Below are 27,978 nucleotides of genomic sequence, written 5' to 3'. Positions count from 1 at the left end.
ACACGAATGCTAGTACTAGGTGTGGTGAATACAGCATTTAGCCCATGGCAAGACAGCAATTTCCGGTTGTAAACACCAAACTGCAGCTAGTCACTCTTTCAATGGAAAGCTCAGTGGTAACGTCACTATTTATTTATAAATAAATACCAAAGCATTAGTTCTGGAAATGACACTAAACTCAGGAGATAAATCTTAAAAATGCATTCAAGTGCCTTACCTATTAACAAAAATATATCTTATTTGTGTATCACAGAAATGTATCTTATTTGTGTATCACTCGGCTGTAGATCCTCATATCATCTCTGAATTGGTGCTGACACTGTCCTTCCTTCTGGAGTGGGGCTACTTTTGCTCCCCATGGTCCCTGTGTGTGTTGTAAAGTAGTCACCGCTCTAAGCTCGCTCCCGGGATGGACTACAATCTAATGTTTAGTTTACTAATTTGTATTGTAGTCCATAACAGGACTGAGCTTGGAGTGGTGGCTACTTTACAACACACACAGGGGCCATGAGGAACAAAAGTAACCACCCTTCAGAAGGAAGGACAGTGTCAGTATGAATTCAGAGATGATTTGCGGATCTACAGCCGAGTGATACACAAATTTTTGTTAATAATTAAGGTACTTCAATGTATTTATAAGATTTAACTCCTGAATTTAGTGTCATTTTAAAGTAAGACAGCTACTGTATGTCTAAGTGGTATGCACGTCAGTGGGGGCTTCATGGGCGACTAACCGGTTGCACTACTACATCTCCAAGAATTCCTGCACCTGAATAATAGCAAGTTTCCCTGCTGAGGCAACCATGAGCTTCTAATGTTTACAGATATTATGGTTCTCTACAACCCCTGTAATTGAAAAATCAGCAGTAGGACAGAAAGACTGATTCGCATGGACATAACTGCATTCAGGACTTTGTTTTTGTAGTCCATTTTTGCTTGACAACTTCCCGCCCCGTGATCTTTATATTAATGTTGTTCACATGATGTCCTGTGCTGAGGATACTTTAGAGTGCATCTTGCACCTAAATAACAAGGTCTGCTTATTTAGTGTGCCAGCAAGATCTTGGTGAATGTTGAGTAGCAAAGGTCAATGATTTCATGCTGTGCTGCAATGCCTCCTTGCAAGGTTTGGCGTTTTCCCTGGAATTTCAACGGCATAATGGTGACTTCAACTCCTGTAGTATGGAAGCTGGGGGAATACTACAGGGGAATACTACTAACCATTAACCCCCCCCCCAGGGGTTTACGTTGACTTTAGGAAAACTGTTAAAAATATATATAAAAGAGCTGTTTGACCTCTCAAAGGAATTGTTTTTATGTCCATCCAGTCCTGAGGTTTACACACTGATACAGTGTAGCCAGGTTGGTGACCTGAACGTTCTCTACTTCAGTTAAGGCCCAACTGAGGCCCCCTACACCTATAAGACTGTAGGAGGTAGGTATGTTGTCTTACCTTGTTCAGAATGATTCCACATTCCTGCTGCAAACATTGGTGTAAATGCTTTCTTGCATCTGCTAGCTGATTAGCAAACCTGAGCAACTCTTTAGTGGTTCCGTATTTAACAGAAGACAACAAAGAGGTTTCCTGTCCGCTGAGGAATAAAGAGTCCGTCCTCTCTTCGTAGTAAGTCTCTTGACACACTTTATCCGTGCTCTTGCCAACGTCACATACTTCCCCATCTCGATAGAGGTTTTCCATTATCGTGACCACATCAGACACATTGAAATAGGGGAGCAACAGCTCCATGTCTTCCTTCTGGTCGCTGTTCGTGCTCATGAAATCCATTGCGGCACAGCTTTCCAGAGCAATACCTGAAAATAAAACCACATCACTTTAAATATAGATTGAGCCGATACCTTGTTTCCTTCAAATCAGAGAAAGATAAAGAAATATGGTGAATCATTGCGTAGGACTGTGAACAGAGCTCTTAAACCATTGATCCTTCAAAGCCTTTTCTCTTCAGTGGTCACACTCTGACATCATCACATACACTGAAGAACCAGCAGTCCTGCATTGTGCATTAGAAGGGCAAGGGCCCGCACCCATACATGAAGGCTGAAGAAAAGAGGAGAGAGCTGAAGCCTGCCGGATTGAGGATTAAGGTAAGTATTACAATGTATTGCTCTACCCCTAGACTTAAAGAACAGTGGAGCTACACCCCCCCCCCCCCTTTCCCCACCCTAACTGATCATTTTGATCTAGGGGCAAAAATATATACTCACCCGATCCTTAGTCCTGCGGCAGTGACCTTTGATGCAGCTGTGGCATGTCCCTCAGTGTCCTCACTGCTACTGGACTGCATTAGACGTGATAACTGCTTGGGCCCAGGGGAAAAAAGGCTACAGGGACCCAGCAGCCAGGCAAGACCGAGGATCAGGTGAGCATTTCTTCTCTATTTTTGCCTCCTAGACAAAGGAACACTTAACCCTTGCAGTGCAGGGGTAGCCCCACTACAAAAGGTTACTTTTTAAAAATCCTGGAGTTCTACTTGAAGGAGCAGTTAACCTTTGCAGTGCAGAGGGGGCACTGCAAGGGCATTTTTTACAAAAGTCCTGGAGTTCAGCTTTGAAATAATTTCATATATCGCTTCATACACACTAAACAGCAATGACCCTGAGGCATTTTTAGGTGGTTTTCACTTTCATCCAAATCGAAAACCACTGATTTTGGAGGAAGCAATATGCTGCAAAAGAGAAAAAGGTAAGAGGGATACTCACTGGCCATATAGATTGCCATTATTGACCTTCCCCTAAAAATGCCAATTGACTGTTTCTAGGCATGCAGGCAGAGAAGTCAGAGTGAAAACAAAACTCTTCTATCCTTATCCTTATTTCGGGTCAGTGGCCTGAAGCCATTGGATTGGCATGAAGGCCAGGCAAAAAGCTTTTTTCCAAATGGAAAATAAGTAATTATGTGTATTTCTATCAGAAGATTTTAAGCATTGTGGTAGGGAAATTTAACATTTCATATTTCACAAATCAAGTAAATAAAAAACACTTCCAGCACAAATAAGTCACACCACTTTTGTATACGATACATTAAAATAGGTTGTTCTAAGGGTTTGTTGCCATTAGTACATATGGGCACCCATTACCCTTGTTCCGTAGGCTCCATTTGGCCCATGTTGTAAGCAAAAGTTGCTGAAATCTCTGGGATTGCACAGGCTTTTTTTTTAAAGCAACCTGCATGAGCAATTCATGTTTAACATAAAGTAGTATTTTCTGAGCTGTCCAGCTCAATGTACCATTTCAGAACCAGTATTTGAGGCTTCTTTGCCTTCTTCACGTTGCACCAATACCAAGCAAAAGACAGTGACCAAATACATTGCACAGTTTAACCAATTGGCTACATCTAAGAGCACAGAGAGGAAGGGTGTGCAGTAACCCGTAACAATTAATGACAGTTCAACAGTGTAGAGAAGAAAGACAAAATACATTCTAACCGGCTTCCATGGGCTGCTGTACTTTGCTCTGTACACAATTGCAAATAAATGTAATCATCTGTACTAGTCACTGAAGGGGAAGAACGTGTTTACAAGGAAGTTCTATGCAGTTTAGAGGTTGGAAATAAAGTTACAGCAGGCAGGTCCTTGCATATAAATATAGCCACACACTGCCAAATGACCTAAATTATGCCTTACAGAACACGAAAGACAACATGCACACTTGTAAAGGTTACGGTGCGTGGTGTTTATAAAGAACACCCTACGCAGTCAGGGACCTGGGCAGTTCAACCTCAACACAATGAAAATAAAGAAGTGAAAAACACACGTCAAAACAATCTGTAGATAAAAGGTATAGGCAGCTGAAGTTATATACAAATCTCAAGTTGTGTCCCACCACTTCCTGCCTTCCAAACTTTTTCTTGGTTGATCTACTTACTACATAAAGGCCTCACTTATGACTAGGGAGGCTTGGGAGGTGGGACAAGCTTATCTTTTACAGCAAACATGTATATAACATCAGCTGACCATATGTACTAATTTTTGGCAAGCGGTTTTCTGCTAATGTATTTTTACCACATGCTCGGGTTGAAGTGGTCAAGTTTTTGCCAGGTTTGCTTTCATAATATGGTTAATATGGAATATAAGGCAAAGAGTGCACAATGATGAAGTAAAGTGCATACGTAGTCTACATCTACATTTTCCATCCTGCCCAAATAATGTTTTAATATTTAGAAAGGCAAATTATGTACTCCCTATGGTTGTGCCAGTTATCAGTCTAAAGTCCTGGTCCCCAACCTGCAGCTGGAAGGCCATATGTGTCCCTTTGGTACGTGTTGTGCAGCCCTCAAGCCCCAGCTGTCTGCAGTTGGAGTGTTGGCACTGATTTCTACAGAGGTAATAGCAGTGATCTGTACTAGCCTTGTGTAACATGTTCCCAATCTCTTACTGTCTTTTGTAGCATGCCTCGACCCTCGTACCATCTCCTGCTGTATATCAGCAGTCTCTGACAGTCCATACTAGCAGTACACATACTGAACATTATATGTGGCCATTTGATGTCAGGGACTGCACTTGAGGTCCACTATATCTTGTAGCTTGACAATAACTTGAACTGGGGTTGAAACAACGTGCTTTTAGGTTGCATTGGACATCAGTTCGAGAAGCTTCATAGAAGCACCTGACCTGCAGTTGGCCGCCGTCTGACTTGCAGGTGCTGACCTCCTGTATCAATCTACTTTTCCATTCCCATTGACTGTTTTGATATGACCAAAAGCTTGTGTGCACAGGCCCTAAAACTACTTTTCCTGGCAGACTATGCACTGTCCCATCCAAATGATGGTAAACAGTGTGTTATTAAACAACCTTCCTATAGCTTATATCTGCAAACGTTCAATGTTAAATCTCTGTCTACGTGAAAGGTTAAACTGGTTCTGAAATTTGCCTAAATACTTTTAAATATTGTGCTTCTCTTTTATTCCGCCCTGACCTCGAACAAAAGAACAATTCTTTTACTCCAAGTCACCGGGTTTCTTTCCTAGCTGAAACAAAGCAGAAGTTGTCACACCATTAGCTGCAGCTGGGGCTTTACAGCAACCAGGCTGATCAGACTGTCACTTTCCTACGCTTGTGACATTGAGGAAGTGGTCACAATTTGCAAAAATAGGTGGTGCAACCAGGCAGTTGTCCAACAGCACTTACTGAAAACGTGCAAAACGGGGTTGGGCAGCTGGAAGGGCTGATCGTGCTTGGCAGATAACTCAGGGAGTTAGTTGTCTGCTGCAGGGCAACTATGAAGGAAGAATCATGAAATACATCCAACCATAGATAGAGATAAGAACTGGAAGTCCAATATTTTTTTGACAGAACTCAAATCAGGCATACTATGACTGAGAAGTAAGAAGGGGGAAGGAAGTCGATAACCTAATGCTGGCCTAATCCAACACAGATGATTGTTTAAAGGAGAACTATGGGGTCAGGGCTTTTCCCCATAGTTCTCCTTAGGGTAACGGGAGGACACAAACTAGCGTCCTCCCGTTACCCTAAGCTCAGTATACTGCGAAGACGCCGCAGCGGATCCCGACATCGATGTCGAGATCCGCCCAGCTGCGTGAGTGACAGCTGGCTCTGCCTATCTAGAGGCGGAGCCAGCTGTACCCGCCCCCTCTCCCGTCCGTTCCGCCAGTCAGCGCGTGACAAGATCTAGAGGTGAGCGAACGCCAGTATAGGTTCGCTCACCTCCCGATCTACTGAGCCGACCTGTGACAGTCTCATTGTCACAGGTCGGCTAGAACTATGAGGCGAGTGAAAATCACTCACCTCATAGTTCTCCTTTAAAGAATGCCTAAGCATGAGATTATTGGTACACAACCTGGGAAATTTGAACTGTATCATGCAACGACGTGCTATCACTGCCCAGGCCATTCCTGGAACAGGAGACAATAATTTCACATTTACTGGATCCATACTGGAATTATTAGGTGACAAATAATTTTTAATAAAGTCTTTAAATATTAATTTGACTTTTTTTAAAAAGATTCTCTCCTGGGCTCCCATTGTGACTGATCACATGACGCAAATGCCCAGGCATTAGGGTGCTTAAGCCGGGGTGCTTAACTGCTTACAATTCCGTGCTTATATTACTTCCCTCTTCAAAAATTCCCAACATAGCTCCCAAATGCACTCATTTGGGAGGTACTGCTTTTTTGGGAACCACATTTATAATTCTTTCTTAGTTATCCTCCTTTTTGTTCTGATGTATACATCTCTATAAAAAACGCATTGACTGTGTTCTATTGCACAAAACATTACATCCAACCTCATAAATTTTTGCAATTGTTTTAAAAATCCAGAGTAAAGGAAAAGTAGTGGTGGAAAATAATGATCTGCGTTTTACAGAAGAACTCTGGGCAAATAAAAAAAAAATTACCCTTGCAGTAGGGCTACCCCTGTGGGGCCCAAAGTAGCTGCCCCTTGAGCCCACAAAACATACACATGCGGCGCCAGGTGCGGATTGACCATTCGGGCACTAGGGCCCGCGGCTGGTAGGTGGGCCCGTGGACCCCCCATTCAAACTACAACTCCCATGATATTCCACGCCCGGCCTGTCCGTCCATCCAGCCTCCCTGGTCGAGCTGTCAGAGATGGTGGCGGGCAGGCTGACTGAGATGCGGAACTCAGGGGCTCTGTTCGAGGTGCACAGCGCAGAGGACATCAGGGCCCTGGAGAGGAAGGTGCAGGCGGGGATGGAGCAGAAGAACGAGGAGCTGAGGCAGATGATCAAAGAGCGGTACTGAGATCTGATCGAGGCGGCCGATACTATCGGGGAGAATAGGAGGAGTGCCGAGCAGGTACTGGGAGCTGTGAGGGCCAAATCCGACCCGGTACATAGAGAGAAGAGTGCAGTCCAGGTGAGGGGAGCTTTGTGTTTGTGGGTACAGGGAAAACAGGTGCTCTGTGCAGGGTTGGGCGCTAGCATAAAGGCTGCATAGCCAGCCGCGTGAGGGTGCTCTGGAAAATGCTGGGGGTTCTGGGAGGGGAGGTTGGGGGGGAGTGTGCTCTGGAAAGTGTTTGCCCAAGGACTAATGAAAATGAAAGACGGCCCTGATGTTACCACACCTTTAGCAGGTCCATTGACTTGCATTAGATGTGAGCATGCCGAAAAACATTCCACCAGCCGGAGCGGTGGAGGAGGGAGGTGAGTGCTGACCATCATGGGAGCCGGGATCAAGTAAGTAAAAAGGCTTTATTTGGCCCCCTACACAAAACTAGCATGTAACCCTTGCAGTAGCCTCAGTGAAAGGGTAAGTTTTTCCTTTGCCCAGAGTTCTTCTTTAATTCTTCATGCACCATGTAAATAGGGTCGTGGCAGGGGTGCATCCTGTGCCTACATATTTTATACTTAAATGTATCCCTATTCCTCATTTCAGAAAATAGGGAGGTATGAAAACAAGTGCACATCTTGTGCCCTGAGCCCCCCACATTATTGACTTACCAAGCATGGAAGGAAGGACACCAATAGCAGCCGTGAAGCAATGACCTTCAAAAACAAGTCAACAGCGGCAGCTCCCATATTTCTATATTGATAAATTCCTTTAAACTGTCACAGGAATTACTAAACTAAAACGTGTGGGTGTACTTTCACTTTCCTTTCACCGAGATGAATGCGAAGTCAGAAACAGGGAACAAAAACCTCTGAAAACAAAAACTTCAGAAATCAGGTGAAACTATGTGTGTGAATAATCAGTAGTTTCCGCACATCCAGTACTGTGTCCTCCTCTGTATATCAACAGGACATTGCTTTCAAAATCCACCCAGAGGAAGCTAAATGAAATGATTGATGGACTTGTTCAGTGACATTATTGCATTCTTAGGTATTCGGCTATAGGACAGGGTATGAGGCATGTTGGGGCTCAGTGATGTCACCTCTTTTTAAAGTGGAACTCCAGGATTTACCAAGAATTAACCCTTGCAGCGGGGCAAGCCCTACACTGCAAGGATACAGTGCTCAATTTGGTCTAGGCTCTAGGGTCTAAAATAGAAAAAAAGATACTCACACAGACTTTGGTCCCGTCTGGCTGCTAGAGCTGTCCCCCCCAGCCTCCAGTGGTCTAAGGACCTGTGATGTCATCACTTCTAATACGGGTCTATTAGATGTGAAGACACAGAAGGACATACAACAGCTGGAGCATAGAGGGAAAGAGGTGAGCAGCCTTTGTCGCAGCAGGATCGAGGTTCAGGTGAGCATATCTTCTATATTTGGTCCCCTAGAAAAAAAGGATAAGTTAACCCTTGCAGTGTGTGGGTACCCCCACTGCAAGGGTTCATTTTTATTCTGCCTGCAGTTCTTCTCTAAAGTAGTCTTAAACTCTCAAACTTTTTTTCCCAATACGTTTTGCCTAAACACCTACAGTTGTGTCAATAACAGCTGGCTCCAACTCTCTCGGCTCCGCTTCCCCAAACTTCCTGTCCAGTACAAGACCACAAGGGACAGAGCAGTCTGCAGCAGCTGTCCATGTATTAGCTCTGGGAAGGAGGAGGGGAGTGTCTTGCCTTGCTGTGTCTGTGTGTTTGTGGAGACAAACTGTTGGCGCTATATAAATCCTGTTGCCGCTATATAAATAATAATAATAGTAACTGGATTGGGAACTTGTTCAGCCTTTAGTACTTTCAGTACTTTTAAAGTACTTTTTTCACAATTGTCACGTTGCTGTGTCCTCCAGCCACTTCTCCCATATTTCTAGTTATCTTGGGCGATCCTATGCCACACCAATTCTTTCATTAAAAACAAAAATAGCAGCAAAACCAGCGAAGGTGGAATACACACTGACAAATTATGACAATTCAAATTTAAAAAATGTAATTTGTTTGGTTGGTTATTGTACTTTGCACAATCCTTCTGGCCTTACTATGCCCATATGAGCATTTTTTTTTTTAGCCCTGCAGTGATAAACATTACTCAAAAGAAGGTCAAGCAGGAAAGTCCCAGGGCAAAGAAAAACCGGCCGGGTTATCCCCTACTGCAACATATAAAAAATGAGCTGAAAACAAGCTCTGAAAACATCATTTATTGTTAATTCTATATGGTGCTTTTTTCTAGTAACTAATAGAAGAAAAAAAGTGGAGGTGTTGCCTGTGGCAACCAATTAGTTCACTATACTATAAAGCCACATGTCAGAAAATAATTATTATGGCAAAGAACACAACCATTACAGCCTAGTGAATCAAGCTTAATGTGTGTGCATGTTTCAAGGCAAAGTCGAAAATCAGAGATGACTGACTTTTTTTAACCACTTTAATCCGACTGGGAAAGCCTGAAGTGGTGGCGGAGTGGGAGCGATCACTTGAATGTAACAGCCATCACTGGCTGTAACAAATGTTATCAATATCCTGCGCCTGCACGCGATAGGGGGCACACAAAAAAAAAAACATCGCCGTACATGTTCTGCAACCCACTTTGAAGAAGGAGCTGGCCGTCTGTTTATATACAACGGACATGTGGTTAAAGTGGAATATATAATAATAATATTAGTAATAAATAATAAGAAGAATGTATATGTTTTTTTCACAGAAAGAATAAGAACACTAGTATTAAAAGGTAAGAGGAGAGTAGGTTTGATGACTAAGGTAAACACACATCACGAAGGGAGTAGACTGTCTATAAGGCATGTTAGAAAAAGAATAGAGTGGATACACATAGAGGAGGAGGAAGTGAAGGATTGAAGTTGAATACGGGTAGAGAAAATAGCACCAGAGGGGTATAAAAAGTTAAATTCCCTCTCCCTTCCCCAGAAGAAGGCGCGAGTAGTAGTATGAATGTGGGATGAGAGTAGAGATGGATTCGGCTGAAGTTGTGTGGTAGCGAAGGTTGAAATAAAGGATGTTGGAAATGGAGCAGATGTTTTAATTTAAGTTATGTATAAATTATGCCACGGGATAGATAGAGAGAGGATATATGTTTTTTTCTTTTATATATATATATGTATTATGTAAAAGTGTATTGTATTTAAGTGAAATAACGATAATAAAAACATATTAAACAAACAAAAAAAAAGAATGTATATGTTCAATCTGCAACTAGCACTAACACAGCAGTGTTTGTTTCCCCCCTGTAACAAATCTTTTTTTACAAGTTGATCCTGCAAGTAGATCTGCTATTTTTCCACTTCCTGTAATAGGGTGACCACACTGTTCATTTTGCAGATAAATTGCACAGCAGCATTATCATGGACGGTGTAGTCTTAGCTGGTCATGTAGCTTCAAATTAACTGGAAAAACACAAACATTTCAAAGCCCAAAGCTGACTAACAATTTGTATGAAGGTACATCAACAGTTTTTTTTTTTACTTTTGGAAAAAAGGTTTAAGGCAGGGGTGGGAAACTCCGGCCCTCCAGTTGTTGTGGAACTATAAGTCCCATGAGGCATTGCAACAATGACAGTTACATGCATGACTCCCAGAGGCATTTGTAGTTAAAGCTCAGCTGGAGTGGCCCACCTCTGGTTTAAAGCAGAAGAATTAAAGCTGACTGTTGTATGCAGCCCCATTAGTATCATGTGTTTTAATCCAACCCTGTCACTTTCCCTTTTGCTGGACAGCTTGGCCTGTTACAGGAAATTGAATAATTACAGATCTACCTGCAGGATAAACAGGTAATACAACTATGTTACTATGTAATAACATAGTACTATGTTACTATATATAACTATGTTACTGTTAATGTAAGCAACACCTGGGCTTCCCAGGCACAGAAAAAGTCCAGATTTTTTTGCCCCAAAGCAGCTGTGTACATGAGCCCCAAATCCATGAGGTTCAGGAACAAACGCAGATTCCAGGACAGAGGAATCATGGAGGCTGTGTTGACTTGCTCACACCAACAATTGAAGAAATTATGGGCGCTGCTGGAACAGATATGAATAGGGCAGACAACCACAAAAACGACTGGAAAGCTGCAAAATAAAAAACGTCCACACTGCAAAAAAAAAAAAAGACATTACTCCTCCATGGAGTGGAGCCACCCGAAGACAGGAAGTGTGTTACCGGCAGGATCACTAGGTGAAAATAAAAAGAACAAAAGCCCAAACAGAGAAAACTAATGCAGCCACCACGTCTAAGGATTGGCAAGCTGAAATATATCACATTTTTGTTTTTGGGTTTCGATTCCCTTTAAGCCTCACTAGTTTCCAAGCACCTTATCAGCATGACACAAGGTGATCGGAATGAGGTTGTTATGCATTTGGGATTGTTTTGCAGGACAACGCCAGGATCCAGGGTGATGTCAGCGATTCATTCATAGCTCTGCATTCTCAGCCAAGGAATCCCAGAAATGTTCTTGTCCATATGTGGCCATAAGTATGCTGTAGAAGTGGGTAATGGGCCCACCTTGCAGCCCCCGGGACCTGCACTTTATGCACAGTACAGCTAACATTACCAGGGCTGGGCTAGTCACGCCAACTGCTCCATAATTACTATCCGAAAGCCTCCATCTGGCAACAACACCCCGGAGGTCGCCGCATTAAATAGCAGCACCAGGAGAGTTGATGTGGTTGCCTAGGTAACAGACCTCTCCAGGCGCAGCGGGCTGATCCTCGGGGATCATATACAAAGTGCAGCCGCCTCCTACAAGATGTGATCAGCAGACTCAGGCTGGGAGATAATTCATACTAAAATAAACTTTCCATACATTTTCCTGCACGTGGCCTGAGAGAGCAAACAATACGTCCTTTGATCACCCAGCACCACGTTCACATTAGAATAACTCCAGTTTTGTTAAACATTCTTGATGCAACATAGAGTATATCAGGTATATATAATCTGTCTTGTAGTTTAAAGAGAACTAGTCAAGGCCGGGCTTATTGAAGCTTCCTTATATTCAGCCTTAAAGCTGAATATTGTCTAAATACAAGAGTGGTGTGTATTATTCCTGAATCCTGGTGTGCTTTGTGTGTTTCTAACAGATCTGTGCATTATCTCTGTAAAATTTGCAGGAGCTTTCTGTAATGCAGACCAGTCACTGCTGCTCTCTCTTCTTGTGCAGGGTAACTGGTCTGGTCTCCGCCCCCTCCTGTAGATTGCTGCAGGCAGCCTGTGGTGGGTGGAGCCTGTCGGGTCCCTCCCACAGCTCTCCTCTCTGCACAGGTTATCTACAGCACAGTGATGTGGTCACTGCTAATCTTGCAAGGTAATCACTGGGTTTGTAAATGCATTACAAATACAAAGAGGCTATGGAGGACTATATTTACATTAATTGTTTGTATGCCGAGTTCAGCTTTGATCTGCTAGAATTGTGCAGGTTTCTTATGAAAAAATTATATTTTCTGTCTTATATACGTTGGTTTACTTTGACTCTTCAACTTAAGAGTCAGGGGTCAGAGGTCATCAGAAGTCTGACAGCTGCTGCCCTGTTGATGGACTGACCATTTTCTCTGAACTCCTAAGGCAGTTGATGGGGACGGTGTGTGAGATCAGGCAGTTGATGGGGACGGTGTGTGAGATCAGGCAGTTGATGGGGACGGTGTGTGAGATCAGGCAGTTGATGGAGACGGTGTGTGAGATCAGGCAGTTGATGGGGACGGTGTGTGAGATCAGGCAGTTAATAGACCACCAACTACAAGACTTCCTTTGACTCCACACACTGAAGCTGAAGTTTCAGGCTAAAACTAAGTAAATAACGTGAGTAGGGCTGCAACAACTAATCGATTATGAGAATAGTTGGCAAATATTCTAATTATCGGTTATATGGTTGGGAGGAATGAGATAGAGAGAGAGAGATGAGAGGGGGAGAGAGAGAGAGGGGGGGAAAGAGAGGGGGGAGGGAGAGAGGGAGCTAGGGGGGAGAGCTGCAGCCCTAAACGTGAGTATAATTACACAATTATGAAAAGAATGATAAAATTTTAAAGGTCCGCCCGTTTTTTGTTTTTTTTACTAAGAACAAAATATACTTTCTCCTCTATACAACCATAGCAACAGTACTCAGTACATAGACCGGATTGCCCAGAGCCATTTGCACTGCTCCTGTACTTGGCTCAGTGTCTGTCTCACAGAATCTGCACAGACCCCGAGGGCAAAATACTGGCAGCCTGTGTCATACCACATGGCATCCTCGGCTTAGACGTTGCATGTTAGAGGCTGAGGAGGATTGTTTCCTATTACAACACCAAGCGATGTGATCATATCATTACAGTAAACACAGTTCACCTCAGTACCCACAGAACGGTCTGCCAAACATTTTACTAAATGCAATGAGATGACGGGATAAATCAACGGCAGAAACAGAAAATACCTTTACATTGTCTCATCATAGCGAAAACCACAGTTCACTAGCCAAAAATTTCCAACAGTTCTGCTCCAAGTAATCAATTTTGCTCTACAACAGGGGTGGGCAAACTCCAGCCCTCCATCTGCGGCAAAACTACATATCCCATCATGCATCTGCCTCTGGGAATCTTGCCTGTGGTCGTCAAAGTCTTGCAATGCGTCATGGGACTTATAGTTCCACAACAGCTGGAGGGCTGTAGTGTGCCTACCACTGATCTACAGGACAGCCAAAGTGCCACCTTCTGTGACAGTGTGAGGGATAACCAACAAATTAGCACCTTAAGCAATGCCAGTATACAGAACACTGACTGACAGCTCTATAGAGCAAGAGGTGCTGCAGCAGCTGCAGCTCAAAAGCCTTGCCAGATGCTAGCAACAGGTTGCTAAATAAGCCCATGCACAATAATTACAACTTTACAATAACCATTGTTCCTCATTATACATTTTGTTCTTTGAGAAATAAATCTTTATGTATTAATAAACATGGAATTACAATATTACACAATGGACTTGGTGTGCAGCAATTAGGGAGGACTTTGTCATAATTGATCATCTGGGACATTTACACGGACCAGTCCCTGGACTCTACCCAGGAGCCGTGGCTGGCTAGCCATCCCATAGTGGTCACCTGCCCCACGACTTGTAGGGAGAGTCCCTTTTTCCAAGGTTCACCCCTGGAAAAGGTTTTTGGTTTTCCGGAATGACCGCACGCTAACAAAATGCCTCTTCTCTGCTTTTGGGAATTCACTTCTCGTTTCCTGTGACAATCTGGGCTCTTCAGTGAACGTTTATTGACCACTAGATTTTCTATTGATCGAGCACTATGATTCCGGTGTAATAAACTCATCATGATTCACACACATGGTACATTGTTTGGATATTAATAAGTAAACGCCTGGCAGATTTCGGTCTACACCTCTACACTTTTCCATTCGGTATCATTACTGGTTAGATAAGGTTTACAATGCAGTTTATCCATGTTGTGCTGTGTATTGTCAACAATGATAACATTGTTATGTTGAAGGGCACGTGTCCACTTCTGTACCAACAAACACCTTTAAAGTGACAATAAAGTCAGGAGTTAAACCTAAAAAATACATTCTAGTACCTTAACTATTAACAAAAATATATCTTATTTGTGTATCACTCGGCTGTAGATCCTCAAACCATCTCTGAATTGGTGCTGACACTGTCCTTCCTTCTGGAGGGGGGCTACTTTTGTTCCCCATGCTCCCTGTGTGTGTTGGAGTGTAGTCACCGCTTCAAGCTTGCTCCCGTGATGAACTACAATCTCATGTTTTGTTTAGTCATTTGTATTGAGATTATAGTCTATCACAGGAGTGAGCTTGGAGCGGTGACTACTTTACAACACACACAGGGACCATGTGGAACAAAAGTAGCCACCCTCCAGAAGGAAGGACAGTGTCAGCACCAATTCAGAGATGATTTGAGGATCTAAAGCCGAGTGATACACAAATAAGGTACATTTTTGTTAATAGTTAAAAGGTACTTGAATGTATTTTCTAAGATTTAACTCCTGAGTGTAGTGTCACTTTAAATGTCTTTTTAGAAGTGTTTTATGATGTATCACATTGTGCATTTTTCGAGTCTTCATTACATCTAAACATGTGTTTATCAGGTGGATAGAACGCCCATGTGCAGCTCTATGCATTAGAATACACATATAAGATAGTATATACACATTCCTGAGGAAGATGCACATTCTGGATTTGCAGGTTTTTGCTAGAGACGCACAGTACAAAACCAAAGGTGAAAACACTTCATTGAACACACACTGGGGTTCATTTACTAATATAGTAGAGACAATGTACTTACTATAGTGAATGCTTCCCTTGCAGAGTGTCTGTTAGTAAATAAGATGAGCCGGTGTTCACTCTGAATACTCAATCATACACAAAATAGAAAAACATAAAATATTGCTAGAATGTGATTGAGTATAGAAAGCTTCCCCTCATTTACTGACATTCGCTTTGCAAAACAAACATCTACTCCTTTAGTGACCCTCATGATACAGAACCCTCCATGGCCTTTAAGTGAAGTCTAAACCCTCATTCGCAGCTATGTGACGTAGGAAGGAACACGTGCAACAATGTTCGGTGCGCTGCTGTGCAATTATTTCTTAAGAGCACCCCAAAGCACCTGTCTTTGCATCGCACCACAGTGCATGGTAACCTATTAGCGTGCGTTGTGGTACAACACAATTTCATAACAAGGGCCATGCATTTCTTTGGTGCAATTGAGATGCAGTAAGCTGACCATTCAAATGAATGGTCTGCCCTTCCGCGATGCACGCTTGTAGAAACGTCCTGCGACACATATGCGATGTGGCATTGCACAGGTGTGAACCCCCGGAGAAAAGGTAACTAGAGTGCAGATGTGTCAATGATCGCTGGAAAGCACAGACAAAGTCAAGTCATGTTGTAATCAGGAAATAAAGTAATTCAGCAGCACACACTTGAAGGGTTTTTAAAGCATTGATATGTTTATTCAATACCCAATGTCACATACTGTCATACGGTGCTAACGTTTCTGGCCCGCACAGGGATCCTTCATCAGAGCGACAGTGACACGATATGTTGTAATCAGGGACATCCCCGTGGGGTGTCACTCGGAGCGGCTGCCGTCTGTCACCCACCGGGGACATCATCATCACACACACGCGTGACGTCATTACAAGCATGTGTGACATCACGCACGTGACATCATCGCGCACAACCTTAATGACGTCACTCGCACTTAACTGCTGACAGCTCGCTTGAAGAACTGTCGGGCAGTCGGTCTGTGACTTTTCAGTCTTTTCAGAGGGGGTGACAGCAAAATGACTGCGAGCCCTTTTTCTGTCACCCCCTTTGAAGGTGTCACCCGGTGCGGGCCGTACCACCTGCACCCCCTTGTGAAGCCATTGGTTGGAATGATCTAAATTGGCCCTAGTATGTGTACGTACGCATGTACTCTAGGGACCTTAGATTGTAAGCTCCTTGAGGGCAGGGACTGATGTTAATGTGCACTACGTAAAGTGCTGTGTAGATTCTCGGCACTATATAAATGCCTGTAATAAATAAATGGCCAACTCCAACCTCCCCCCCTCACTTCTTGAGTGGCAGGGGTCTTCTGCTGAGATCCCCCTCAACTACCTATTAGTAGATGCTGCCGAGATCCACCCCAACTATTTGTTTATCGCACTCGCTTACTATTTATTGACTCTCTACCTCTGCTGGAAGTCTGTTCACAGAATCCACTACTCTGCGGTCTGTTGATCATCTTGGACAATCGTTGACAGTCTTTCTCCACCATTGGGGGCATGCCCCCGCTTTCAGCCTTTAATACTATGGCATTTTCCCAAAGTTGGACTATGCTGCCCTGGATACAATCCATGTGAACGTAATAGGATCGCCAAGTCTGTCTCATCTCCCAGTACGCTGCGGGAAGGGACATTTCTCCGGTAAGGTTGCTGTTACATTTGGAATAGTTCAGTAACAAAATATAAACTAGTGCTGTTCCTACTGCGCAGAATGGAAGCAGTTTCACTTTAAAAAGCAACAGAGTTCCTGGAAATGATTGCCAGCTTTGCTGACTGCGGCTTACCTGTGCACTCCATCAGTTCAGGCATGGCTGGGGCAGTGTAGGGATCACTTGCTGCCCACTGGGTGACCAGGATAGACAGCGCAGCCAGCTCCCATGTCCTGCGTTGTGCACTGCTCCCAGCAGCAGCTCAATGCTGGAAAGTCCAGACAGGAAGTTTTTCTCAGAAGCAGGCTGGACTCTTTCAGGAAATGATGAGACTGAAGCAGCAGGAGCTCCAATTAACCCTTCCAGCCCAGCAGGAGAGCCGTGCTCATCCTCCGAGACACAGGACAAGTCTGATCAGCAGCACTAGAGAGTCAGAAGTAAACCCCCCTCTTCTCATTATATATTCAGGGGGAGGGCCCTCTGAATTTACATATTCACACAGCCAGAGCACATGATGAAAGGAAACTCGTTTCATAGGAAAGGGTATTTCTCTTCCAGAGACATGATATCACCATAGTGATATTTGTCACAAGGAGTGACCTGACTTGTATCTGACTAATAAGAGGTGACATCATTTACTTATCACGGAGCCCTAAGCAGGTTTACGACGAAAAAGAGTTAAAGGTCACCCCCACCCCAAACCAATATTTTGGTTTTGTGCGGTTACTTGCAAGTCGACTCGCTATGCTGGCTTATTATGTCTCTCAGGGGCTCCGGTCACAAGATATCAGCTGAAGAATATTCACCGAGCTGCTACAGTTGTTCACCAGAGCAAACCCAAAATAAAAATGTCAGTTATCGGTGAAGTTGTTCTTTAAAGCTGAACGCTGGGGAAAAAAATACTACACTGCAAGGGTTAAATGTTTCTTAAAGCAGAATTCTGGGCAGAAATTTTATTATTCCTTGCAGTAGAGCTACCCCCAAACTTCTCAAACTCAAAAAAAAAAGGTAAACTTACCCAATCATTGGAGCCTGTCTCCTCTTCCGTTGCAGCAATGGTATGTCCCTCATTGTTTGGGTATTCTGACAGCTGCACATGAGCCGCAGTAAATAGCCAAAAGCCCATTAAGGGGGGGATCCCCCATTCATGCTGTTCAGCATGAATAAGGGAATCATGTTTTTGTTTTTGCTAGAACACTAGCGACTTAGCCACACAGCGTCATTGGCTGCTAAGACACTGGTGACCCCGTAGCATCACAAGCCTATGTCCTACCACCCAATAACGTTGTGCAGCTCAGCGACTACCCAACCAATGACGTTGTGCAGCTCAGCCACCAGTTAACCAATGACAATGTGCGGCTCACCCACTTCTCAACCAATTACGTTATGCAGCTCAGCCACCAGACAGCCAAAAACGCTGTGCAACTCAGCATCTAGTCAACCAATGACACTGTGTGGCTCAGCCATCAGCCAACCAATGATGTTGTGCAGCTCAAACACTAATCAACCAATGACACTGTGCAGCTCAGCCACTAGTCAACCAATGACACTGTGCGGCTCAGCCATCAGTCAACCAATGACACTGTGCAGCTCAGCCACTAGTTAACCAATGACACTGTACAGCTCAGCCATCAGTCAACCAATGACGCTGTGCAGCTCAGCCATCAGTCAACCAATGACACTGTGCAGCTCAGCCACTAGTTAACCAATGACACTGTACAGCTCAGCCATCAGTCAACCAATGACACTGTGCAGCTCAGGCACTAGTCAACCAATGACAACAATATGCAGCTCAGCCACTGGTCAAAAAATTAAGCTGTGCAAGTCAGCCACCAGTCAACCAATGACTGTGCAGCTCAGCCACCAGTCAACCAATGACGCTGTGCAGCTCAGCCACCAGTCAACCAATGACGCTGTGTGAAGTGCACAGTGGCACTGGATTCTAGGACATAATTTTTTTACCTTGACATAAACAGTATACTTTAAGTTTTTGCAGGGTAGAGGAATCAGCTGTAATAGTTACCTTATTCCTCACTCCAGCAGACTTTGCCACTCCATGCTTCTCTCCGATGCTCAGGTTGTGGGCGAGCCTTCGTCGTCCTCCCATACAATGCAGCAATATTGGTCTGAATAGGTTTTCATAATGGTCTCCTGTAATCCCCTGTACAGCAGCACTCACACCAGGAAAGTATGAGGCAGCCCTGTGATCAGATTTCTTAGTTCATGGCTCGGGCATGATTTAGTGTCACGCATGATTGAGCCTCTCTAATATGTGCCAAATTTAGAATATAAACCCCTGGGGGATGTGTCTGCATAGTAGTGTATTCTTTATGGGAGTCAGGGAGTTTATGTTCCCATAGTCAGCTTATCTTCCTGAGATATTTATAACGGGGAAATTGCAACATTTCCTGCATTCCCTATCCTCTTACAGGACATTTTATTTCTAGTAATCTCTTGTGTTTACACAGCCTGGGCTGCTAAAAAAAAGAAGAATGACATGTTGGCTTGACCACATACGAACAGGATTATTTAAGTGAACCTGTCACTTTGCCCATTCAAGGCAAATGCCCTGAATGCCTACCCCTCACCCACTGATAGTCACCTTTCTCGCACTCCCTCACTGCTCCATAAGTCTATTAGAGCCGTGGGCCCGTGTAAGCTCCATGTCGGTCTGTATTGGTGTCTGGCCGCTCAGGCCTATGCATTGCATCCTGGAAGTAAAGGGAGATAGTCAGATGGTCCCCCATACTCAGAAGTACTGCATATTTTGGAGGGCACTGACAGAAGAACAGAGCAGTTGTGTAGAAGGTATCAGTGAGTAGAGGGGAGAACTTTCAAGAGAACCTGTCAATTTGCTCCATTAGTTCAGATTCTCTCTTAATAACACAACTATCCTACTCCCCCCCCCCATGCCAAGGTGCTAGGTGTCATCCTTGACTCTGACCTCACCTTTCTGCCGTACATCCAATCACTATCCAAATCCTGCCGCCTTCACCTTCGTAACATCTCCAAAATACGCCCCATCCTCACCAATGAAACCAGAAAGATACTTATCCTCTCACTTGATATTGCTCGTCATGACTATTGCAACTCCCTCCTCATTGACCTACCTCTACACAGGCTATCCCCTAGACCTCCTGCTTTGTAGCTCCCATGCTCGCCTCCAGGACTTCTCTAGAGTCTCTTACATTCTTTGGAACGCCCTACCCCAACCTGTCCATCTATCTCCAACTCTGTCTGTCTTTAGGCAATCCCTAAAGACTCATCTCTTCAGGGAAGTCTATCCCTCCTTAACCTAACCACTGAACGATCACTTTCTCAAACAGTTCATCTCCACACAGCTATCACCTCTTGTATCACTTGTCCCTCATTTTAGATTGTAAGCTCCCACGGGCAGGGCCCTCCTTACCATCTTGCCTTGATTTGTATTGCAACTGTAATGTCTCCCTTATTTTGTAAGGTGCTGCACTGTTGACACTATATAAATCCTGAATAATAATAATAACACAGATTGCAGAAAGACATAAGATTCAGAATCTATTTGATTGCTGTAACTGCACTCTGTATCCCATCACTGCTCTCATTTTATATGCTTGTATGAGATGACACTGGCTCTAGTGTCGTCTGCAGTAATCACTCACCCGTGGGCAGGGCTGTCTTTAATGTGGGGCAAAAGGGTCAGTTGCCCTGGACCCAGTCATTTCTGTGGCGCCAAAAGCAGCTGCCCCTTGAGCCCACAAAAGATACACATGCGACACCATTCTGTTTACTATTCGATCAGCATCACATAGTGTTGCTCTGCCCCTGCCATATGCCGTAAGCGTGGCATCTCATGCAGGGTCAGGTCTCAAGTGGGGTCATGTCTCCTTGCTCTGCAGGGGGAGGACATTGCGCAAGATTGCATTGCGGGTGTGGCGTGTAGGGGGTGTGGTGTAGAGGGGCATGGCTGTGGGGGCAGGAGGCGGGGCATGGCTGGCAGGGGTGGGGGGCCAAGAAAATGTTTGTCCAGGGTCCAATCAATATTGAAGATGGCCCTGCCCGTGGGTTAAAAGAGAAGCTGTAAGCAATGGAAAGTCAGCATCATAGGCATTACTAGACTCTGTCACCAGAGGCAGGCGCCCCAGTTCTCATATTTGGTGCCCTGGGTCTAGCGAGAGTCAGAATTAGCTCAGTCAGCAGGACAGCCAGGCAATTTTCATTTTCAGGAGGAGGTTAGGAATGGCAATTATTTGCAATAGCCAATAGTAAACTAGCATTGTACCCACCCTCTGCTGCAGTTCCCATCAGGTCCATCAGCAGAGGGCGGGAACAATGCTAGTTTAATATTGGCTATTGCAAATTGAAATAGCCAATAGTAATATAATAATATTAATAATATTCATAGGTTGGGCTTGATGGACTAATGTCTTTATTCAACCTCAAATACTATGTAACTATGTAATATAATAGAAGTTCACTTCAGATCGGTCATTCACTCGGCTGCCCTCGGCAGCTTAGTGAATAGACCCCAATGTATTTTTTTCAGCACGCTTACTTTAATCACTTTAATATACGTTTTGTTCTGATAGGCCAGATAATTCAGCGTTATTGATTTACCAATATTAATAACATTTCCCAATTACTTTTTCACTACTTATGATATTAACGTAAAACCTTTATTATGTTTTGGTGGTATTGACGTCCAGGAATTCTTTTAATTGCTATGAATTTTACAGGCAAATAGAGAAAAAAGAAAGTAAAATAAATGACAACTAGATAAGCTTGATATAAATAATGTCATCAATATATGTTAATATTTTATCAACCTTTTGAATAAAATATTTAGATATACAACAGAGGCAGCTGTATTTGCTCTTTACAGGTGTAATCTTCCCGGCCTGGATTGCATTTGGTGGAACCCTCCAACAACTCCTCACCTCTTCTTCCTCCACCCATTGAGGTTGATTGATAGTTCCTCCTTGTGTCATGACTACAGTGCGTTATGCAGAGAACAGCTCTTCCCTCTGTCACGTGACTTCATCACGTTACCATCTTCAGACTCATTTAAAACAGGAAGAGACCAGCAAGATCATTTGATTTTATGACACTTTAAAGGGAAATCCACTTTTTGAGAAAAACATATTAAATATACACTTCTTCATAAAAGAAAAAAATGTGCATTTATTTTGCATTGGAGGCAGAAAAACATTGTGATCAGTAGATTGCAGGTACAATGCTCTGGGTCCTGCAGGTTTTTCCTCCCGTCCACGGTCATCCTGAATGGACATTCAGCAATATGGACGGGAGGAAGAATGAATGGACTACAAGTGCGTGACATCAAAATTAAAAAGTCTGGGACTGAGGACATAAATATTACACACATGCACATAAGTGTTTAAAGGGTTATTAAACCCTCAGGTTTTTTTGCATATATCTACTGCTAGCGAGTAGATATATGAAAAAAACATTTAAAAAAAAAGCTTTAAAAGAGGTTACAACTCCTCCCCGCGCGCTCCAGTCCAAAAATCTCGAGCGGCCGCAAAGGATCTTGGGGCGGGCACATGCGCAGTTCAGATTTTCGGCCGAGAGACGAGGAGAGATACAAGGTGTCTATGGACAGTGCGCACCTGCATGCAGACACCGTGGGACAGGAAGTGCCACCAAGCACAGAGGAGTCAGCGCTGGATCGGAGACCCGCAGCAATGCTGGAGGGACAGCTGAAAACGACATGAATGAAGAAGAAGATCGGATTAAGAGACATAATTTACGGTAAGTGCTTTCATTAACATTGGGGGAGGGGAAAAAAAATTATACTTTAATGTCACTTTAAATGAACTCCAAACATGAAAATTGCATTGAAAACAAAGCTGGAGGGATGAAAGAAGAAATTTACGCATTTAAACCCATATGTGTTTACGAGTCTAAACGCAAGTATTTTACTGACCCTGGAATTTTGTGGCCAGGAAAAAAACATGGGTATATGATTGGTAAACTTACTACGGCCGTGTACATATAGCCTTACAGTATAATTGTGACCCGCGTATCTGAATTCCTGGCCAGCCAAGTGTGACATTCTGCAAGGCATTCAACAGATTTACTATTGAAGATGTAAAGGTATGCAACAGATTTTCCCATGAAACAGACGCACAATTAAGAAGTGGTCGGTGTCAGGCTTTATTCTGTCACAGTGAGACTTTAGAGCAGTCAAGGGAGGAATTCATGACTCAAGCTGTAACCTTGAAATAAATCTTTTGCAGGATCAGTCTCACTGCCTTATCACTGCTTTAGGCCTGGCTGACACTGGCGGCAAGGGAGTGGTAAAACTGTGCTGTTGATCTGCAGTTTCACCGCCCCTCAGCCACGTGCTGCAATGATAGCACTGTGACCGAACAGTGCTGTATACACTGCCATGGCTGCTGTATACACTGCCATGGCTGCAATTGCAGGAAGGCAAAAAAAAATACAGCATTTCACATTTGACAGGCGGTACCGCTTGACAAATGTGACAATTGCATGGAATAGGACTATGCCACAGCCGCGTAACCACTTGCTTGCAGCACAGTCCCATTCATTACAATGTTTGCATTTGAGATATTGCAATACAAAATCCAAACTGGGATAAGAAAAAAAAACTTGCATTCAGAAGTTGGCAGTATCGTCTCCTGAACGCCAGACAGCTGCTTTTACACCGCCCCCTAAAAAGCAATCCACCATGGATTGATTTTCAAGGAGTGGTGGAGCCTGCAGCCCAGGTGAACGAGGTCTTAAGGTGGCCATACACTGTACAACCATCGCAAGACCTTAGTCTTGCGATGGTTGTAAAGTGATTTAAAAAAACGTACAATCTGCCCATCTTGGACAGGCAGATCGTACTCTCGATCATCACAAGCCCGCCCCCCTGAGGGGCGAGCTTACGATGACTGCCTTGAGGGGCGGGCTTAAGATGACTGCAAACGGGCTGTGTGCGCACACCGGCCCGTTCGGCAGTTGTCGAACCAGCAGGCCACTAACTCGACGAGAATCGTACGATTCCCGGCGGGTTTTCTAGCCTGCTGGTTCGACGGAAGACGTGCGACCGTACAGTAGAAACAGTCGCACGCCTTCCATACACTGCACGATTCTCGTACAATTGCGGGATTTCCCGCGATTCTCGTACGAGAATCGTGCAGTGTATGGGCACATTTACTGCGAGACAGAATTGATAAATGTCCCCCAATGAATCTTATGCACCCAAATTATAGAGAAATTCTAAGTGACCATGGCATAGGTGAATGGGCTGCACAGTGGCTTAGTGGTTAGCACGCCTGCCTTTCAGCACTGAGAATCCCGGTCAGGACACTATGTGCTCCCTGTGCTTGTGATGGTTTCCTGCCACACTCCAAAAACATGCTGCATGGTTAATTTATCTTATCTGTGTGTGCAATAGGGATCTTAGATTGAAAGCAGCTACTGATGTTAATGTGCAACTATGTAAAGTGCTGTGTAAATTGTCAACACTATATAAATACCTGTAATAATACATACATATAATGGCTGCAAGACAGCACACCACAGCTGGCCATACAGCGGCAGATATTCTCACAAAAGTTATATGAAAAGTCTGGACAGAACATTTGACGATCCCATAAGAGACCTGACAAATGTCGCTCAAGGTTTCGTTTATTTTAACATTCAACTTCGGAATGATGGAATTTCCCAGACGAAAACCACATTCACTGTTAGAATTTCCATTTATTCAAGAAAAATGTCTCCCCTTTCCTTTGATTTTTTTCATCACTATGGTCAAAACCAACTGACATTTTGTCTATTTTCTATTACAAAAAGTTAAAAATGTTCACACAAAATTCAACTGGTGTAAGGCCAGCTCTACCCCTTAATGGCATCACTGGAAAGTACCATTCATGGATGTTACATCACCGGAAGTGCCGTCACAGAAAGTGACGTCATCCACCTGCACCAAAATAGGAGCCTATATAAGCTGCTGCACCATGTGGCCTGTGGTAGCTTGTTTTCCTGGTAATGGCACAAAAGCACTAGCACCTCAGATGAAGCCCAAATAGGGGCGAAACATGCTGGCCAATGGGTGCTTAGGGATTTATTAGAGCTCTGAACTCTGTGTTACTTGTTACTGTCCCCTGCTCATGCATGCCATATACTGATGACCCCTGTACTCCATGCGTTACCTACTGATGACCCCTGTACTCCATGCGTTACCTACTGATTACCCCTGTACTCCATGCGTTACCTACCGATTACCCCTGTACTCCATGCATTACTTATTGATGTCCCCTGCACTCCATGCGTTTCCCCACTGATGACCCCTGCACTCTATGTGTTACCTAGTGATGACCCCTGTACTCCATGCGTTACCTACTGATGACCCCTGTACTCCATGCGTTACCTACTGATTACCCCTGTACTCCATGCGTTACTTATTGATGTCCCCTGTACTCCATGCGTTTCCCCACTGATGACCCCTGCACTCTATGTGTTAACTACTGAAGCCCCCTGTAGTCCATGCATGTCTCGCTCCTGACCTCTCTATTCCATGTGTTGCCTACTCCTGTCCCCTGCACTCTGTATGTTACATACTCCTGATTCCTGCTTTCTGCTCCATGCACTTTTGACCGCTGTGTTCTGTGTTACACACTCCTGACCACTGCACTCCTGCTCACGCTGCATTATTTCGATCCTTATAGTGCCCAGAATAGGAGCCTATATGAGAGGCTGCACCATGTGGTCTGTGGTAGCTTGTTTTCCTGGTGATGGCACAAAAGCATTAGCACCTCAGATGAAGCCCAAATAGGAGTGAAACATGTCGGACAATAGGTGCATAGGGATTTATTAGTTAGAGGGAGGGAAAGGAGAGATTTGATGGAGGAATGTAAATAGAGATAGAAGTAAAGGGATTACAATGGTCAGTATAGTTGTAAATAGAAAATGAGGTACCTCCCTCTAAAATGGAATGGGTGCTAAAGGAAAAAGAGTTTAATGATAAAGATTTGAATAGAATAAATAAAAGGTAATATTGTATACAACTCTAAGGGGAGGAGGCACATGTGGCAATGTGCGTCACACAATGAGAAAAGTGGTATAGCTCTATCCCGTGAATTGAGATGGAAATCAGTGAAAATTGCATTTTTCTTTACAACTGTAAATAACCCCGTACACACATTTCTGATGATCTGAGTGGAAGATAAATATTCTTTGTTCTTTTTCTGTTACATCCTGAATGCCGGGGAACACCTCTGCCTGGGGAGATCCCTTTATATTCTCAGAGCCCTCAGATAGTTTGCAGGTAGAAATGATAATTGATAAAACAAACTGTCAGCCTGATGTCGTTATTTTGTCTAATATGTTAATAAGTTGTAATCATTTCTCTCTTTCCTTTTAAGTTCCCCATTATCTCAGTGGTTACTATTTGACTATATAAGAAAATATATACAACAATCACTAAGGTCTGGTGGCTTTTAAACACCCAACACAAGAAACCCCATGATTTTCTATGGCCCCCGTTCACACCTGAGCAGCAAAACGGCAAACGCCTGCAAGGGTAAATGAGCTTCTTTGGGCAACTAACAGCGCGTTTTTGTCCCATAGACTTCAATAGAAACGCAGCAAAAACGGGCGTCAGAAGCATGTTGCACATTCATCCATTGCCTGCAAAGTTTCTTAAGCTGCCAGTAAAAACATGTGTCTGTATGTACACACGTCCAAACGCATCAATGTGCAAATAGCCACACGCTGAACATGCGCGTACAAACGCACAAAAACGATGCCGTGTAGGTGTGAACCCGGCCTAAAATGGATCTGTCATCAGAATCGTTTTTTCATGTTATGGTAATCCATGGTAATTGCTAAGTATTGTGCAAGTGTAACACTTCCAGGTATTTATGACCTCTTGAAGAGATTAGAATACTCCCCTTGATAAAACCTTCACCTGTGCCATGTTTTTTCCAGGCACTATCCATGATCAGATTTCTACATCCTGGACTGAGATGTTGGGGGTGATTTACTAACCTAAACACACGCACGCACTAGGTGCGTGTGATTTTTACACAGCAAAACGTATTTATCAACCAAAAAGTCTCTAAAAGCATATTTCCACTAATGCCATATATGGAAAAATCATGCACATGATGCATATATAATGCTGCTTCACAGTTTAGACAAAAATGGTTAGCTCATAAATTTACATTCCTGCATTCATCAACGCAAGCAACACAACATAGAGCTAATTTACACAACATCACCTTGCAAATTCATGCAGGGCTTTGCACAACACACCTGCTGGGTGTGTACACACTACAAAGGTGTTTAGATTCCACCCATAGATCATGCTGGGAGGGAACACACTACAGAGGTGTATACATGTTCGTGGTGTGTTTATAAGGTTAGTAAATCAACCCTGTTGGCTCAGAAAAGATACACAGGGTTATTCACAAAAGGGTGAAGAGTTTGGATTTGGAACAATTATCCAATTCAGCTCACTTTCCAGTTCAGCTATGTTGTCCTAGATTGTACACTTCTCCAAACTCTTCACCCTTTTGTGAATAACCCTGACAATCTTTTAAATCTTAGTCCATATGCAGTTTTTGGCTGTGATCACAAATGCCTGACACAGATCAGACTCTGCTGTTGCCTCTTGCCTTGTGACTGCTACAAAGTTACAATGTTGCCTTCTGATCACTGGGTGATAGGAAATGCGTTGTCCTACCTGCAGCAGACTGATGACATCATCACAAACTATAGAAAGTCACTACATTGAAGCTTAGAGATAGCTTTCTGATGATAAGGTTGAAGCTATATTGAAGTTATACTGTTCCTGTGTATTGTACACGTCAGGAATTTATTCATGCAGACTTGTAAAGTTAGGAACAGGTTCACTTTAACACCGGTTGAGATAAAGGGGTCAGCCACACAGGGAGTGCATTGTTTGCATTGAGTTGGCTGATTCATAAACTTTTATGATTATGGTGTATGTACAGTATATGGAGAAGCCATAATTACTACATACTGGGATGAATTGCTGCACAGTGGCTTGAACTACAGGGGTCAGTGAGGTCTTGTTTTAAAGCCACAGTTCCACCTCAAAGATGGATCCAGTCTGGCTTGATGAGAATGATCAATAAAGCTTACTTGCTGCCATATTATATTCCTGTGCCCTTTGTTATACATTTGTTTTAATACATAAGTTTAGTGTGACCCCATTATTAGTATTTCTCTCAGTCCCTGTTACACAAAGCTAAGTCAAGTTAAGACTCTTCAAT

At 43.6% G+C, this 27,978-nt stretch overlaps 1 protein-coding gene across 1 annotated transcript in view; it reads right to left on the bottom strand.

Moving 5' to 3' along the window:
- Nucleotides 1–17,140, bottom strand: part of MAP3K8 (mitogen-activated protein kinase kinase kinase 8) — a 29,749-nt gene extending 12,609 nt beyond the window's left edge. Inside the window, exons 1-2 of the mRNA XM_018558729.1 lie at nucleotides 16,865–17,140; nucleotides 1,454–1,812 (exon numbers count right to left, since the gene is read on the bottom strand). Coding sequence (XP_018414231.1) covers nucleotides 1,454–1,812; nucleotides 16,865–16,889 — 384 coding nt within the window. The 5' untranslated portion in view covers nucleotides 16,890–17,140. The remainder of the gene's footprint in view (nucleotides 1–1,453; nucleotides 1,813–16,864) is intronic.
- Nucleotides 17,141–27,978: the final 10,838 nt, after the last annotated feature.

The sequence above is a fragment of the Nanorana parkeri genome, unplaced genomic scaffold, assembly GCF_000935625.1.
Source record: "Nanorana parkeri isolate BGI_ZX_2015 unplaced genomic scaffold, ASM93562v1 scaffold355, whole genome shotgun sequence".
In the NCBI taxonomy this organism is placed as follows: Eukaryota; Metazoa; Chordata; class Amphibia; order Anura; family Dicroglossidae; genus Nanorana; species Nanorana parkeri.
Note: the sequence above shows the minus strand (reverse complement) of the source record. Positions and strands in the feature narration are given on the sequence as shown.